Raw genomic sequence first — 17250 nt, 5'->3', positions numbered from 1 at the left:
TTTTTTTTCTTTTTTTCTTTTCTTTTTTTCTTAATTTCTACTGCCCTTGGCCAGTACCCCTCTTACATAAAGAAAAAAATGTAATCGAAATGTTGGAGGCTGTGATACGGCATCATAAAATGGCTTCACTCGGCAATGTAAGCTTGCGTTAAGGAGCTGTATTTAGCCACAAACAAAAACACCACACATAATAATAATAATGGAACGTTGGCAATTAATAAATACCGATAAATTCGAAAGTGAGAGAACATCACTTAGTAACTAAGCGCATTGCTTCTCTCAGAATTCCGCTGATTGTGGATTTCAAAGAGGAAAAATTATGCGCTTGATCAGAGTAAAACTGACAACAGCCACGGACGGACAAGTAGAAGTGAGATCTAAAGAGTTATAGCAGCATTTTTCTGTGCGCCCTCACAACAAACTTGGGGAAGTCTCGAGGTAATTTATGCGTCTCACTGCAGACTCAACGTGGAAGTGAGGATACTGATTCAGGTTATTACTTTAAGTGAAAAGCGAGCTCATGATCTGGCATTAAAGTGTTCCGCGTGCGAAGCAGTCCACGTGAGCAAGTGTTTTATGTGCGGTTTCATCATGTTCAGGGACAAGACAGTCCGGAAATTGCCACATGTATTCATACCATATAGTAACGACTGGTCCTCTAGAAACACTGTCACCGCATTGCCGAGCGCTGTTCTGGCGAAGAAGAAAAGAAACACATGTACTCAACTGGAAATGAAGGTAAACTGGTCAGTCTCTGCTCCAAAATCTGTGGATGAAAAAGGTCGTCCCGCGGGTGGCGGGCTCCCCGCCGACACCACGGCGAAGGTCAGTCGTGTGCGGGCGACAGATCATTGTTATCAGGGCTAGTGGTGGATTGGACGCGAGTGTGAACGGACGGCAGTGCCAGGGAGGGAGGCGTTCCCCACCACTCATTAACTCTTGTGGATCCCTTAATTCCACGTCTGTCAGGCTACAGTGAAGTGAGGACCAGTAAGCCACACAAGAGGCAGCCACAGACAGACGGGTAGAAGTGAGATCTAAAGAGTTGTAGCAGCATTTTTCTTCCTTCGTGAAAACGGTAATAATGATGTCCTTGTTCCTTCTGTTTCACGTGTTGCAGCAAGGCAGGAGCATCATGAGGTTGCCGAGCCGCGGTACCTGTTCCTCAACCAAGCTTCGTACATTTCTTCGCGGCCTTTCTACGCTCGGTTGTGTTAGTGTTCGGTTACCGCCACGCCAGGATGAAATGCACGTTACTGAGAACAATAGTGCAGAGTTCACTTGTTCTCAGCTTTGCTGAACGTGCAGTTGGATTTAGATCGCTTGGAAAGAATTGATGGTTACACGTTTTTGTCTTTGTTCTTGAAGCGTTGGGGCGGGAGGCACCGTTTGTCTGGCGCCTCTATTGGCTCTAGGCTGTAGGCTCATGTTCCTTGTATCAAGATAATACAAATTGTCCATATTGGTGGAGTGGTACATTTTTTCAGCCCCGAGAACAACCTTTGTGTGGCCTGAAAGGTGTAAGGGCACCCAGACCCGGCGCGGCGAGGGTTATTGAGGGGACTTGGTCTTTTTTTTCCTCTCCTTTTTTTTTTTTTTTTTTTTTTTTTTCTTGGGAGGGAAAAGTAATGTTCGTGTGGCAGGTGACGGCGTCAGCAGCGGTGCGGCCTGAACACTGACGACACTAGTAGGTTGTTTTTTTTTATTCGCGTGGTGAAGTTTTGTCATTCGCCACAGATGGTTCAGCAGGCGTCGCCTTCCACAAATGCACAAAATACTTACGTATGCATTGTACAAAAAGTGCGTTGATTAACAGACAATGACTTGCAGACACGGACAAGACTATGCGCGGTTAATTTTTACTATAAAAATACATAATATTCAATAAAAAGTGCTGTTACTTTTAAATTACCTCGTAATAACTAAAGATGTTGACTGGATCATGAAATTCGTTTTTCTTTCTTTTCTTTCTTTCCTAATATATCACAGTGGTGCTGTGAGGGTAGCCATGGAACACTCTTTTCCACATGCATTGGCTTTGCTGTGAAGGTTCACTCAATGTTGTGACAAAATTTATTCTGTATGACCGTCAGTAGTTTCAGTATGTCTTTGATTCTTGCCGTTTAACAATTCATATACTTTCAAGTGCAAATGAGAAATTTATCGTTCAATTTCCTGGACATGATGAGAATGAATATGGCCTGTCTCTGCCAGCTGCCTGAGAGGAAATGTGTGGCTATACATGTGCCCAGGAAAGATGTGCCACGTGGACCGACATCTTTTTTCTTGCGGGTTGATTTAGTTAGTTCATGGCTGACATCAGAAAATGTGGAGTAATTAAGTACGTTTCACACTTTAGTGGCAATTTTGTATCTTCATTACAATAGTTTTCCCTCGCCCCAAATACTGCCTTGTTCAGTAACCGCACTAGTCAAGCAGCGATGTGGCATTCTTACAACGAAACCTGCTGAGCGTCAATACGGGGTAGACAGGATTCACCGCGGGTCCTCAAGAGATAAAAAGGCTCATAAAGCAAATTAGAAGTCCGAAATAAAGACAGAGCAGTGTATGAAGCCCTGCTGAGCGAGAAAATATCACCTGCTCTCGCTCACAACCAGCGGGGCGGAGTGTTACAACAGAGACCCGCCAAGCAGCAGGCTGTCAGTAGGTCAGCTCATCTCTGGCATAGCAGGAAGCAACTTTGTTGACGGTAATACGAACGGCGGGGGTTAGCTAAGAGTTTTTCTTTTTCTTTTTTCTGCTAATCAGAGAAACTGGTCCCCGGTGACCTTATGTCCAGTGTTCCGGGTGGGTGGTGCCACAGTTCCGACACGCTGGCCAGCACCACCACCTCTGAGGTGCGGAGGGTCTTGAAAAATTATACAAGTTACCCCTCACATGACCCCGCTGAACCAAGAGTAAAGAAAAAGGACTCCATCACTGGCCTTTCTCTGCTCCATGCCCCGAATAACCCGCCGTCATGGAGAATGTATGTTGCCACGCTGGCACTGGACCGACCACACGGAACGAGAAGGCAAGGCAGATGAGAACATAAGAAAATAAAGGAAGCTGCAAGAAGTCAGGAGGGCTACACGTGGCAGTCCTTGTACACTATAATAACTATGTCCACTTATCATCCCACATATACGTAAATATGTCAGAGCTTCTCTTAACCCTTCCAGAACTACAGACAGTTTTCAAATTCTATCAAATCATTTACTAGTTAGTCATAATAAGATAAATACATAACATATAATTGTGTTCGATGACTTATAACCTTCGATAAGCGGAAGTATGATCCTTAACTTGTTAAAACCATCAATAGGTATCTAGTATTTAATGGAGGCGATGTTGTGGTACTGAAAGAGTTAAAAAGAAACTCCGTACTGATGACACCAACAAACTAGTAACTGAGTCTACTCCAGTCATCTACCATTAACTGAAAACTCAGTCCCATTCTATCTTCTTTTTTTTAAATCTCACTTCATCAAGCCTGATTGACGATATCCTGAGTCATCGAGTGTTGGAGACCTTGTTAAAACCACTCGTTGCCTACACTTCATTTCCACACTTCGCTCAGACAGCAACGAGGCAGCTTTTGTGTGATTTCCACGAACAATAGGCGAGTGTCTCCACAAAGGGATGAAAGGAAAAAACCAAATATCAGAGATCATGGTTTTGGAGGCGACCAATGAGCCATCAGTGTTACTATTCGTGTCTGCCAGCTCGTCTCTCTCTCTCTCTCTCTCTCTCTCTCTCTCTCTCTCTCTCTCTCTCTCTCTCTCTCTCTCTCTCATAGTGATTCGTTCCCTCCTCCTCCTCCTTCTCCTCCTCCTCCATGAGGCACCCCGCTTCCCATCACTTCCCCATCTTGTTCCTCGCTTTCATCTTCACAACCTGGGATTCGATTTAAAGGAAGGCTCTTATTCGTACTACATTGTGTTCCATGTGACTGTAGCTCTCTCTCTCTCTCTCTCTCTCTCTCTCTCTCTCTCTCTCTCTCTCTCTCTCTCTCTCTCTCTCTCTCTCGTTACGCACACACACAAACACAAACACTCGTGCACTAGTTTTCTTTTTCTTTTTTCTTATTTATTTTATTTATTTATTTTTTTAAGGGTTCTTTCTACCTACCTGAACATGCTGATGCTAACTGGTCTGTTTGAAACCCGCATACACTCTGGACAACTGCCACACGCACAGAACGGACAGATTGACGGACGGACGGATTGACACATAAATACACACACACACACACACACGAACGGAGAGAAGGAAGGAGGAAGGGATAAAGAGGCAGACAGTCGAACGAGAAGAAAGGACGAACAGAAAGAAAGACTGGCAAGAACAACATCACCAAAACAATGAGAGTGACATGTATCTAAAGTGAAAGCTGGAAGGGAGATTAGCCTATTCTCTCTCTCTCTCTCTCTCTCTCTCTCTCTCTCTCTCTCTCTCTCTCTCTCTCTCTCTGGGTTTCTATACTGGCTGGCTTAATGAGTGAAACTGGCGCGGGATCAACTCTATGTGGCATGAGAGTCTTTTTTTTTTTTTTTTTTTTTTTTTCGAGTGGAGGGACTCGCGTGCACTCCTTCATCAGTAGTCGCATTCTGCCGGTACCATTTAGGTTTGCCGTGCATGACCGTGAAACCTTTCCCTTCTCTCTCTCTCTCTCTCTCTCTCTCTCTCTCTCTCTCTCTCTCTCTCTCTCTCTCTCTCTCTCTGCTCCTTCGTCTCTATACTCCTTATCTTTCCTTTACATTTTGAATTTCGTGTCTCTCTCTCTCTCTCTCTCTCTCTCTCTCTCTCTCTCTCTCTCTCTCTCTCTCTCTCTCTCTCTCTCTCTCTCTCTCTCTCTCTCCAAACCGTGTGAAAGCGTGAAAATGCTTCGCCTCAGCTTTGCCGTTAATTACACCATTATTTGCCAGTACTTGCTATATAACGAGGAAGCGATTCAGGTGTACAGAGTCTTTCACTTTTCATACACCAGTAGGAAACAAAATGGCTTCTTTTTTTTTCGCAATAATAATCAATCATCCGGAAATGGATGCACATGTAGATAACTCTCTCTTCGCAGTTGTTTCATGCCATGGTTTCTACTCAACGCGTGTTTTCTTCTTCAGTGTGTGTGTGTGTGTGTGTGTGTGTGTGTGTACTCAAGGTGTGCGCCTATTATTATCTTTGCCTTTCTTTTCTTTTCTTTTTTTTTACCAGGTTCGTAGGCTTATGTTTCAACTTTTGTTTATTATGTACTACTACTATTACTACTACTACTACTATTCTTCCCTTCTCGATATGGGCTCAGTACATTCATTACCTCATACAATCAGTAGTGCTCTCATCGCCCTTCTCTTGGTGGTGGAGGCTTGTATAATACTTGGTAGGAGGAGAAAGGAAGAGAAGTAAACTATTCAAGACCTTTACAGAGTCACCTTTTTCTTACTGATCTTTTATACTTTCATGTTTTGCTCTATACTCTTCACCACTTTTCCTTCTGTGCGTGTGTGAGGGGGTGGAGAGATATGCTTTATTTCAGTCAGGTTCACGTAAGGAGGTGCTCCCATAAGCCATGTACATGAATGCTCGGGATGCACATAGTAATTTCCATTTCTACCACACCCGTATTGGACACCTTGCCATGTTTCGCTTGCATGTCAACGATTTGCCAACGTTGTGTCCGTCCGAATGAGTTTGTCACACTGGAAGGTTCTACGTGATGTGTTGTGGTGTCTTCTGCGGCGTACATGACTCAGCCTTCACAATCTCATGTAGAAGGGAAAGAGAAATAGTTTTTAGAATGATCTACAGAAGCATCTTTGTTATGTTGTGCAGTTTTGCTAGAAATTATTTAAGCTTATTGCTTTTTGTTGTCGCTGATTCTGCTGCTGCTGCTGCTGCTGTTGTTGCAGTCGTTGGTATTATTGCTGTTGCTGTCATTACTGATACTGTCACCACTACTGCTGTGCTACTATGTAATATTGCTGATTTTTTTTACCGTTATTGGAAGTAATAAACATAGTGGCATCAGTACTACTTTTTGTCTAGTAATAGTTATCGTAGAAACAGCCTCAAAAGACGCTGCAGAAGGATCGGTGACGTTTCTTGCATTCCCACGACGCGGGAGGCAGCCAGCGGCAGTGCTCGGCGCGGGTCCCACAGGTCGGGCCGGGCAGGGTGTTGACAAGTACTGCTGCAGGCGGTGGCGCCCTCCAGCTACTCGCACTTCCTTCATCAACGCACAATGTAATGGCTCGATGAGATGCCTGTTATTGTTGGATTTTCACTCCCATGAATTATCTCGATGCATTACAAAGACTTTAATCTAGCAATGGCAGATCCTGCAGTGCGGCGCTGTACCGGGGATTGGCTGGCTGCCTTGATTCCATGTCACGTTGTGAGATTATATGCAATTTTTGTTCAAGCCTTTTTTTAATCAGATAAGCAGAGTATCAATTTCACAGACACATTCAATCTCCTTGCAGCTTATTAATCTCTCTCTCTCTCTCTCTCTCTCTCTCTCTCTCTCTCTCTCTCTCTCTCTCTCTCTCTCTCTCTCTCTCTCTCTCTCTCTCTGCTGAGACACGAAAAATACTTGAATCTTTGCGTGCAGTCATGAGAACAGAATGAGTAGTGCGAGGGAAGTAAAGAAGGGGAAGCAGAAGGACCCGTCAGCTTGCTTCTCTCGGCACACTATTTGTAGCCGGTGTCAGGATCCTCTTCACTGCGGCTTGACCCTCCCTCGTCTCGTCCCGTGATGCTGCGTATGTAGAGTTCGTGATTTCGTGCTCATTGTCTCGCCGTCTCCCTTTGTCGCGTTACCTTGTCGTTTTCATCCAAGTACAAAGACACATACACATACACGCACACACACACGTTTGTCGTCCATCAATCCTTTCACCGTCACTCACCGCACCACGCCCTCCCCTCCCTCCACTTTCCCTGCCGCTCAGTGTAACATGGAGAGGATCGCTATGTCGCTCGCCACGCATAGTTGTTCCGCATTCACCGCCACCACCACCACCACCATTACTACTGCCACCACCACCGCCTTCTCTCCCTCCCTCTGTCTGTTCCTTTGTGTGACTTAAGTGTTTTGAAAGGTTTTGGGGTTTCATGAGAAAGGTTCTCAAAAGGAACAGAGAAGAATAGTCAGGTTCTCTGTCATGGATGTATTTCGTGATCGTAATAGAGTCTTTGTTAAACTATTGTCAGAATCGTGAAGAAGCACCTGAGTATCCTAATAACTTAACTAGAACCTGCTACCCTGTTCTTACGTGAGTCTATACTTACTGTTATACTCTCTCTCTCTCTCTCTCTCTCTCTCTCTCTCTCTCTCTCTCTCTCTCTCTCTCTCTCTCTCTCTCTCTCTCTCTCTCTCGTGGCGTGGACAAAACAACTTATATGGATCAGAAAATATGCAGGATACGCATCACTGTTTCTGATTTAAGGTAATTTTCACCAAAGCAACTCTCCTCTTCCCCATTCGGGTGTGGTGAAAATAACGAGGACAGAGAAACTACACTGGTTATTGTTTTTTTTTATTTATTTTTTTTCGTATTTCACGGACGCTCGTTAATTCCACCGGGATGACGCAATGGTTCACTTAAGGTATGCGTTGAATTTTTAATTGGAGTTGAATATACCTTTTTTTTTATGATAACGCTCGTGTTTCGCAACGTTTTTTTTTTTTTTTTTTTTTTTTTTAGGGTAGATTTTTGTACTATTGTCAGTTTCTTTGTCTTACAGTTATCTTTGTTTGTTTTTGCTTTTGTTTTGTTTTTTGTCGTTAATGAAGCGTGTTTAATTAAGACTGATGACTCGTGAGCTGCAATGCGAGTATCCTTTATTTTGAGGAACTGTGTGTGTGTGTGTGTGTGTGTGTGTGAATTTTAGGCTTGAGTATAATAACGAACTGACGTTTTGCTGGTTCATCGCTGCATCGTACATAGGTGAATGACTCTCGTACACACACACACACACACACACACACACACACACACACACACACACACACACACACACACACACACACACACACACACATATTCATGTTATACGATTCACACACTAAAACATAACATTTTGTCAGAGAGAGAGAGAGAGAGAGAGAGAGAGAGAGAGAGAGAGAGAGAGAGAGAGAGAGAGAGAAATGAATGTCATCAACTCAGGTAAATTTTAACGCCATCTTTGTGAAGTCTCATCTTTCTTCTTCTTCTTCTTCTTCTTCTTCTTCTTCTTCTTCTTCTTCTTCTTCTTCTTCTTCTTCTTCTTCTTCTTCTTCTTCTTCTTCTTCTTCTTCTTCCTGTTCCGCCCATTCACCAGCCTCACACTCCCACCACAGCCTCCCCCTCAAGCCACAAAGCTTCACGAACACCAGCATAAGGAGCTCGTAGGACTGACTGACTAATTCTCCCTGCGGCTTTCCACCATCCCGCGTACCATCTCCCGCAACCACGTGACTCCTGCTCGCGAGATAATTCACCCTATTAGAAACTCTCTCGGGGTAGCAAACGTCTTCATTACCTGACTGACCAGTGCCACTTAACTCTGAAATTGATAGTTGCATTCCTGTTGGAGATGGAGAGGTCCTTTCACACGCCCCCTGCCCCGTTTTTCGGACATCTATACGGAAAGGGGTCTGCTGCGTGCGTGGATTTTGCTTGTAGTTGTTATGAATGAATGGATGTTGGTTATATTTTATCGCCTCTTTTTGTGATAGTGGTGGTAGTGGTGGTGCTGATGCTGCAACTGGTGGTAGTGATCGTGATGATGATGATGATGATGATGTAGATATATTACTATTACTGCTGCTACTACTACTACTACTACTACTACTACTACTACTACTAAGAAGAAGAAGAAGAAGAAGAAGAATAGCGAGACCGGTTCCTCATTCATTTCTATTTCCCTTGCTGCTGCTCGTGGTATCATCGTCACCAGTAACAACAGCAGTAGCAACGCAACAACATTACTATTAATCGAACCGCTACCATTACCTTCCTGTTCGTGAATCAAAGCTCGCTGTACGTTCTCACACCATCCATTCCTGAGTGTATTATAGTCGTGGTGAGAAGTCGAGCAATCTGCACTGACTTCCACTGGCTTATCGATTTTTTTTTTTCTTTTCCTCCGATGATCTTAAGTTCTCTGAGTCTCCCTACAAAACTCGATAACTAATAGTTCCTAAGCATATCAGGGGACTTCATATTGAGGGGAAACTCCAAACACAAAAGAAAGAGAATGCATTAGATGTCAGATACTCGACTCCTGGTCAAGGTTGTACTTACTGCGGTGACCACTCATGAGTCTGTGTCTGGTATCTGCTGTGTAACAAAGGAATGGCAGTTCGAGCTGAAATGAATGAGCAGAAAGCTGTCGTAATAATCTTCGGTGAGAAACTTACGGTAAATAGAAACCCCTGTTTTCAAACTTTTCCGCGTTTATTTCGATAACTTCTTACTGGATCAAGTGGAGGTTACTAGGATTTTCAAGAGTGTTTTAGTTGTACTGGTCGTTTAACAAGACTTATGCATTAGTGATGAAAAAAAAAAAAACACGCATAAGAAAACAATTTATTTATGTGGCCTTCGAAAATAGTTCTGGTGAGAGGACAGATCATTTAAGGATACAAGCAGGAGCGCATCATATCCCAACCACTCTCCTTGAGAACACACCTGAACTGCTCAAATATCTGAAGCGAAAACTTGCATTTACACCAAAGTTTGATAAGAGAGCGCCCAAACCAGCAACCCGCACACTGAGTAAAGCCCAACACAGCGACGCCTCTCATGAGCGTGCCTGTCCCCTCTCCACCTCCACGTGGAGATGACCTTACTTTGTTCCAAGCTGGATGGTGTGGGGTGATCTAACGTCCGCCCAGCTTTCACCATCTGCCACATACGTATGAATACTAGCTCAAATATTAGCTCCTCCCAACTGTCCTTTCTTTGTTTCCACTTTACTACTACTATTACTACTACTACAAATAATACTAATACTAATACTACTACTACTAATAATAATAATAATAATAGTAGTAGTAGTGATAATAATACTCTTAAATGGCATACACTTATACGCACGGCTCAGTAACGAATCCCTTGAGGTGCCTGAGCGTGAGCAGAGTAGCAGTGGGCGGGCCAAGTCAAGCACTCACTCTCCCACGAGCAGTCATTGGGGAGGCACCGCACCGTGCCGCCGCGGAAAGCCTACTGGTCCACTTCCGTAACTTTCTCTCTCAGTAATGGGGCCGCCACCGGGTGCTCTCCCCTCCTCTTCTCTATGGTGGGAAAGACGCGCGCCGCCGGGATTCATTTGAAGTGCGTGCACCTGGCGAGCTTCCGAAGACGAGGGATTGTTTGCTTTCCATAATGACCACGAGCTTCAGATGATTGTGTTTAAGTCAGACTCCAGAAACGAGGGATTGGATGTGGGGGGAGGGGTCTTCTTCTTCTTCTTCTTCTTCTTCTTATCTCCTCCTCCTCCTCCTTCTCCTCCTCCTCCTCCTCCTCTCCTTTTATTTTCCATTTTTACAGTTAATGATTCAAGAAGCATCACTCTAATGAAATGTGGGCGCATGAAACTCGTTATTCTTTTTGAGGAAGTAGACATTTACACCTCTGCAAAATCGTTAATGTCACTTGATGAGGTATGCGCACCTTTCACCTCTTGTTCACTCACCTAAAGAGAATCCACGTTACGAATCTCTTAGTTGAACCTAATTGCTGTAATGTAGAAGTGAAGGGAGATTAATTAATTGCGCTAATGAACGTATAATTGCAAGTGACAAAAAAAAAGGGGAAATAAGTAGAAAGAAATTTATTGAAATCACGAAACTATTGTCTTCATTCCGAGTTCACACTTTTGAGTTAATTAGTAGTCTGAGGAACACCTTTGTACATTCGTTACCAAACACTAACAAGCAGCAACAACATGAGCAGCAATGCAGATAAACAATGCTCTCACCTTCTCCCTCTCTTCGCGTCACAAAAAGTCAATAGGTTACGAACAGGCAGCCTGGATGATGAACACTGTGGCACGAGAGATGAACCTTACCGTCTCCTATCATTATGTGTCAAGGTCCCGCGCTCACCACACCACCACTGACTACGCCGCCTCCTCTAGTCCTCCTCCGCTTCTTTCTCCGCACCAGTGACATAGAAAGGGGCGTTCGGCAAGGCTCATGAGGCTTCCAAATGGTGTCAATGTCGGCATTCCTCCCAAGGTGGCAAGTCTTCGTATAACGTTGGTGGTGATGCGGTGGTGACGGGTTGTGGTGTTGACTCTGGCAGCGCCGGTGATGTGGTATTAGTGGTAGTCCAAATGTGGGACGAGGAAAGTCCACTACCACCACCGCCGCTGCCGCCGCCGTCAGCTGGTAAAGGTTTTAGTCCCCGGCACTTGCTCACTTTCGTCCTTCCCGCATCTGTCGCCGCGGAGAAGGATGGAGGAAGGGAAGGCGACGCGTTGATCTAGTTAGCAATAGTCATTTATGATGTGCTATATAGGTCGTTGCTGTCGTCCTCTCTCTCTCTCTCTCTCTCTCTCTCTCTCTCTCTCTCTCTCTCTCTCTCTCTCTCTCTCTCTCTCTCTCTCTCAAAACAATATACCAAAAAGTACCTTTCCTTAATATAGACAAAAGAAAACGAGGACACAACAAGGGAGACTCGTTTGATATGCACTTACTAAACCCTTCACTTTTAAACAAGGTTCTGGACGTGCCGAGTAATTTTCCCTTGCCGTGATCAGCTTCACTTCGGGGGAACCTGAGGTGGTGACGGTGAGGCAACACGACCTTCACGGGGCGAGAATATTACCGAGCCTCTAACCCGCTGGTATTAAGAAGAGCCGTTATGAGGATGACTTGCCGTTTATCATTACACCTCAAGGAAGTCGGTGAAGGAGACGCAATTCACAGCGAGAGAAAAGATATCACATATATGAGAAGGAACTGTGTATCTACATTTCTCTGGAGCTAATGATTTATGCAAGGAAGTGGTTTATAGTTTCGTGGCAGGTATGTTGCTGTGACAGAGGTGGTAGTGGTGGTGGTGGTGTCCCAGGTTTCTGCAAGCCGGATATTCAGCTCCTCTCTTACTGCCTTATTCGTCTCCATCCGTGTTTATCTTTTCTCTGTCTTTCTTCTTTATTGAGGGTACGTCAGTTTGGAAAATGAAAAGTAAGGCACACATACACACACACACACACACACACACACACACACACACACACACACACACACACACACACACACACACACACACACACACACACGCGCGCGCGCGCGCGCGCGCGCACACAACGTGACACTGCACATGGGAAACTTCCTAAAGCCCGTGGAGAAGACAAAGGAGAAGTGACAAGAAAGTGTACCCACAAGAAGAGGAATGTTAAAGATACATAAGAGATGTATGGAAGGAAATTAATATTTTTTCCAATGAGGACAATAAGCATGAGAGAGAGAGAGAGAGAGAGAGAGAGAGAGAGAGAGAGAGAGAGAGAGAGAGAGAGAGAGAGAGAGAGAGAGAACAAAAGACAAATTTCAGCCTCACAAAACTTATCTTGCCGTGAAGGTTAATCGAACAGATGACGCCATTCTGTAACACCGTTGGTCACTTTGTCAGTAAATGAGAGAGAGGAAAGAGTGAGAATATCAGAAAAGTAATAATGATTCACGAAGTGTCAGCCTCCTTTCCTTTACGCTGTAGCCTCCCGCCGGGAACGGAAAGGGATAAGTTCCTTATTTGTCCAGAATCACTTATTATGCTAATCGCTGGGAGAATAAACCGAATATCTGATAATGTTCGTCCATACCCTTCTTCAATTAAGCCATGGGGGTTAGTGGGGTGCCATTCCAGAGTGAGGGGCGAGGTAATGACTTCATCACCTCACATGACAGGTTTTACTCTTAAGGTGTGCGGTGAAGTGCCAGACTTCAAAATCTCTCTCTCTCTCTCTCTCTCTCTCTCTCTCTCTCTCTCTCTCTCTCTCTCTCTCTCTCTCTCTCTCTCTCTCTCTCCTAAATTCGTATATATCTTACTTTTTTTCTCAAGTGCTAGACGATGAAAGTTATTTTTTTCTTGTTCTTGCTTCAACATTTTCTGATTTGCACTGTTCTCTTTCCAGGTTGATGTGGTGACGTCATGGGTGAGGGAAGATGGGGAGGAGTACCAACCTCCTTGAGCAGCCTCCTCCTCTTCCTCCTCCTACTCTTCTCCCTTCACCTCTCCACCTCCCCGGCTTCCGCGCAGCGTGAGTATTCCTTCACTGCGCCCTGCCCAGTGGTTGGTGCTGGCCGCAGTACCTATATGGATTTCCTTTGTAGGGATGTGGATGCGAATATTCTCTCTCTCTCTCTCTCTCTCTCTCTCTCTCTCTCTCTCTCTCTCTCTCTCTCTCTCTCTCTCTCTCTCTCTCTTATGCTTACTGATATTTACTTTTCTCCCTGGTCCTTATGATTTTCAATTTTTCAGTTTTATGTTACACTGTTGTTGTTGTTATTGGTACTATTATCAGAAAATATATAATACTGATACTACAGTAACATGGATACTGGTACTGCTGTTGCTGCTGCTGCTGCTGTTGCTTCAGCCGATGTCCCACAACAAATCACCATTATGATTGACTTACCAACGTATAGTTATAATCATGGGACCAAATAGCTATGCTGTTTAGCCAGCAAGTATACCCGCACGTGGATAAAAATGGATAAAGGATTTTAATTTAGACGTCCATTAAGTTTTTTTTTTTATTCTAGATTACCTTCCCGCTGTATTTTGTTTTATTTATTTATTTTTATTTTTATTTATTTATTTTTTTTTTTTTTTTATCTTACTCGACATTACATACATTCAAACCTCCTCTCAATCTGACATCAGGGTCGTGATGAGCGAACATCTCTGGCAGCGTGTCAACACTCAACAGGCCGGTGGGCTTCCTGGGAGACTTACTCCCGCACCACGCTCACCCTCTTCTGTTCTGCCCTCACAGAAACTACTACTACTGATGTGGCTCGCTTCATCAGAGGGATCTTCACACTGCCGGATTATTGTCTCCATGACGGCATTCAGGCTGCGTGCACGTTCGTCCTCACCTGTATCTTCCGCGGAGGTAAGGCTTGAAGCACTGCCCATGTTTTGAAACGCTTCATTCTCATTATAACCTTTTCTAAAAACCACAGAGGTGACAAATAGGGCTCTCGTGGATTTTTTTTTTTTTTTTAAATTATTACTGATGATGCAGAATCCTTGTTACACTAGTATAGATAGAATAATGAAAAATCCTTGACAAGTTGATAACCGTAATAACTTTCATAAGAGCCTGTTTGATCAAATTAATACACAAAGGCAGTTAAGAATGTTGTTCTAGTAGTATTAGTATTAGTAGTAGTAATAGTATTGTTGTTGTGCCCCGACCTACGTACGCTTCCCTCACAGCGCATTAACACACCAGAAAGGGCTTAGTTAGGAGCTAAAGATGTGTTTCTGGTTGAAACTTACGGCCATTCACACAGGCATACACATATCGACACCATATCATCCGTCACACACAACCCCCAGCCCTACAGTGTTCGTCCCCCCACAGGCACCTCCGTCAATAAGTGTGGCGGAGGCTTCTTCTACACGTGCTGCGTCCCCACTGTAGCCACCGTCAGGTCCGATGCTGTCAGACAGATGAATATCTTCGGCAGACAACCTCCTCCCCTGGCCAACCGTCCCAGTGAGTGAGAACAACCACTCTCTCTCTCTCTCTCTCTTTTCAGGTTTTGCCGAAGAGGTCACAAACTTTTTTTTTTTATATCATGCAGTATACAGCTCTTTTCTTATCCAACGCATATATTTATTTTTTTCTAGATATTGATCATTCATTTCAGCTTGTTTACTGTTTTATATTTACTTTAAAGTGGCAAATAAGACGCTCTTGTGGCCTCTATCTCGATCTTCATCCTCCTGTCCTCAATCTGACCAAGATATTCACATTTGGACAAACCTACATCAAGTTACTACGGACACATTTCACACACACAATTTATGTATGCTCCTCTTTCTAGTTTGATTAATTGTCTTTACACATTCACCTCCCAAGAAAAGGAGGAATTAATCCTTGATACAGCCACTAGACAAACAGACAGACAGACAGGTGCACACCTTTCCCTACCTCCGCACCATGTCCTGCACGACCCTCACTCGTCTTTTTAAGTTCACACTGTAGTGAACACACTATGTTAGCACCTCTGCACAGATGCATGAAGTGTGCAGAAAAAAAATGGAGATAAGAAATGGAGGTATTTTAAAGTACGAGTAGTTTCCCAAAACAGTGCACAGTACAATAGTAGCCAGGAACACTCTTCATACACGACTCGACTCACTGTCATAAATCATGTTTGCATAATTATCATAGGTTACAATGAAGACACATAGAATATCTTTCACTTTGTATATCTTCTTTATGTAATGAATCTTCCTAAAGACAGACAGGCAAGTTCTGCACTCATTTATTTATTTATTTATTTTTATTTATTTTATTTTATTTTTTTATTTATTTATTTTTTTTTTTTTCTGACGCATGTGTAGACGGAGGACTTGACAGACTGACTGTAACTTGTGCCTGTCATTTGCAGTTGCTCGTCCAAGGTTACCCCTCCATCGTCGTCCGAGACCTTATTTTAGACCTCGACCTTGGGGCCTTAACCGCATCCCAGGTAATGTTTGTCTGCACTCTCCCTTCATCCGCTCTTACTGTAGTACGAGTAGCTTGTAACCAAGGCCGTGTTGACGGTCTTACTCGACTCGTAGCGTGTAGTGTAGCTCCCCGCCCTTAGAGGTGTTGTGAGCCCTCGTTCTGCTTCATGAATGAACTGAGAAATAGCAGCAGCACTAAATCCATCATTCATTAGTGCCTCAGAACGAGAGTTTACAGTTTGTATGTTGCATTCCTGGCTCACCGGTCTTCTCTATGCTTACAAACAACACTGAGTATAGCAGTGCTTTCCTTAGTGTCACAGCGTTGTTAGCGAGGTGGTGAGGACGTGTCTTGCTGCCTGGTATATTACTGCCGCTTCCATCCACTGCACGCCCTTTCACCTTAGCCCTACGGTGCCTTCCTTATTCCATCTTGGAATGTTCTTCTGGCTTTGTTTTCTAGAAAGCTCTTTGCTAATAAATACCGAAGCTTCTAGTTTTTCTTCATCATTGCACATAATTATACGGCATACTATTAGTTCCAGAATAGCTTTTAAATTAATAGATAAATAAGCATATAAGTGAATAAATAAATTAGATAAGCAGATGATAAATGCCAATAGAAAATAAGAGAAACATTCATAACTTTTATTTTTTAAATAACCTATTCGTACTATTTGCTGTTTTATCTTCCAGCATAATTCACTTTAGTTGAGTGTAAGACATGATTGGAATACACCACTGACCTCAAAATGGATTTTGAGATCAGTGACACGTACTTTAGTGCTACAAACTGTCTCAGTCTTGTCTGCCATCAACCACTTCCCTTCTCAAGATTTTTCATCAGTCATATCCTGCCCAGTGATTGCTGTCAAATCATAAAATCTTGCTGATACTTGACTGGTGATGGAAGTTGGCAAATGTTTGGATTCTTGAGGGCTGTGCATTTTAAGATATGCTTGATGACCAGCGTTATCTTTACTTCAGTACAAAGCATGCACTAGTGTTTTGCAGCCATTGTCTCATTTGTGATTGTTCATAAATCAGGAAAATTTCCCATCAGAGAGAGATTTAAGAACACCAATGTTATGAGGCAGTGATGGTGTTGTGCCGCAATTCCCTAATCCATCTGCCACACCTTGCCCCTGAATACACACGTGCTTTCCCTGTAACTTAGAGTTGTGGCCTTCGGCGGGACCAACACAACCAAGGAGCTTTCTATCACCCTTGAGCACAAATTCAAGGAAGTTATGAATCTTAACCTTCCACGACTCGTTACAAAGTATACACAAGAATGGTTATAAGAAAATGTTATTTGTCATGTGTACGCAGTGCTTGTCACTTCAGTGGCTGAGTGAACACAGGTGACATAATATCGTTATAGATACATCTTGTGTCACATTAATGTCTGAATTCTGACATCCTGTCACTCCCGCATCGCATAGAATCAAGGTTTGCAAGTATTAGCTTTAAAGTTAACCACTGAAAAAGCCAGACTGACAACCCGACATCACCACTGTTGACTAAAGGTACGGACTTGTCAGTGACACAATGGTGACGCATTCCTGCTGTT

The 17250-nt window shown here is 43.7% G+C and overlaps 1 protein-coding gene across 6 annotated transcripts in view; it reads left to right on the top strand.

The window, feature by feature from the left end:
- The window catches only part of LOC135110984 (serine protease 33-like), an 84049-nt gene that overhangs the window by 56126 nt on the left and 10673 nt on the right, over window positions 1-17250 (top strand). For 2 of the 6 annotated variants that reach the window (XM_064023788.1, XM_064023785.1), the window contains exons 1-5: window positions 858-1078; window positions 13123-13248; window positions 13987-14106; window positions 14581-14715; window positions 15617-15697. In XM_064023788.1, the coding sequence (XP_063879858.1) occupies window positions 13140-13248; window positions 13987-14106; window positions 14581-14715; window positions 15617-15697 (445 nt within the window). In that variant the 5' untranslated portion in view covers window positions 858-1078; window positions 13123-13139. Of the gene's footprint in view, window positions 1-857; window positions 1079-13122; window positions 13249-13986; window positions 14107-14580; window positions 14716-15616; window positions 15698-17250 lie in introns of those variants that run through there. The other 4 variants (XM_064023786.1, XM_064023787.1, XM_064023790.1 and 1 more) reach the window with 3 other exon arrangements.

This window comes from Scylla paramamosain, chromosome 21 (genome assembly GCF_035594125.1).
Source record: "Scylla paramamosain isolate STU-SP2022 chromosome 21, ASM3559412v1, whole genome shotgun sequence".
Classification (NCBI taxonomy): Eukaryota; Metazoa; Arthropoda; class Malacostraca; order Decapoda; family Portunidae; genus Scylla; species Scylla paramamosain.
The sequence above is the reverse complement of the archived record's forward strand: the minus strand, read 5'-3'. Positions and strand labels throughout refer to the sequence as shown.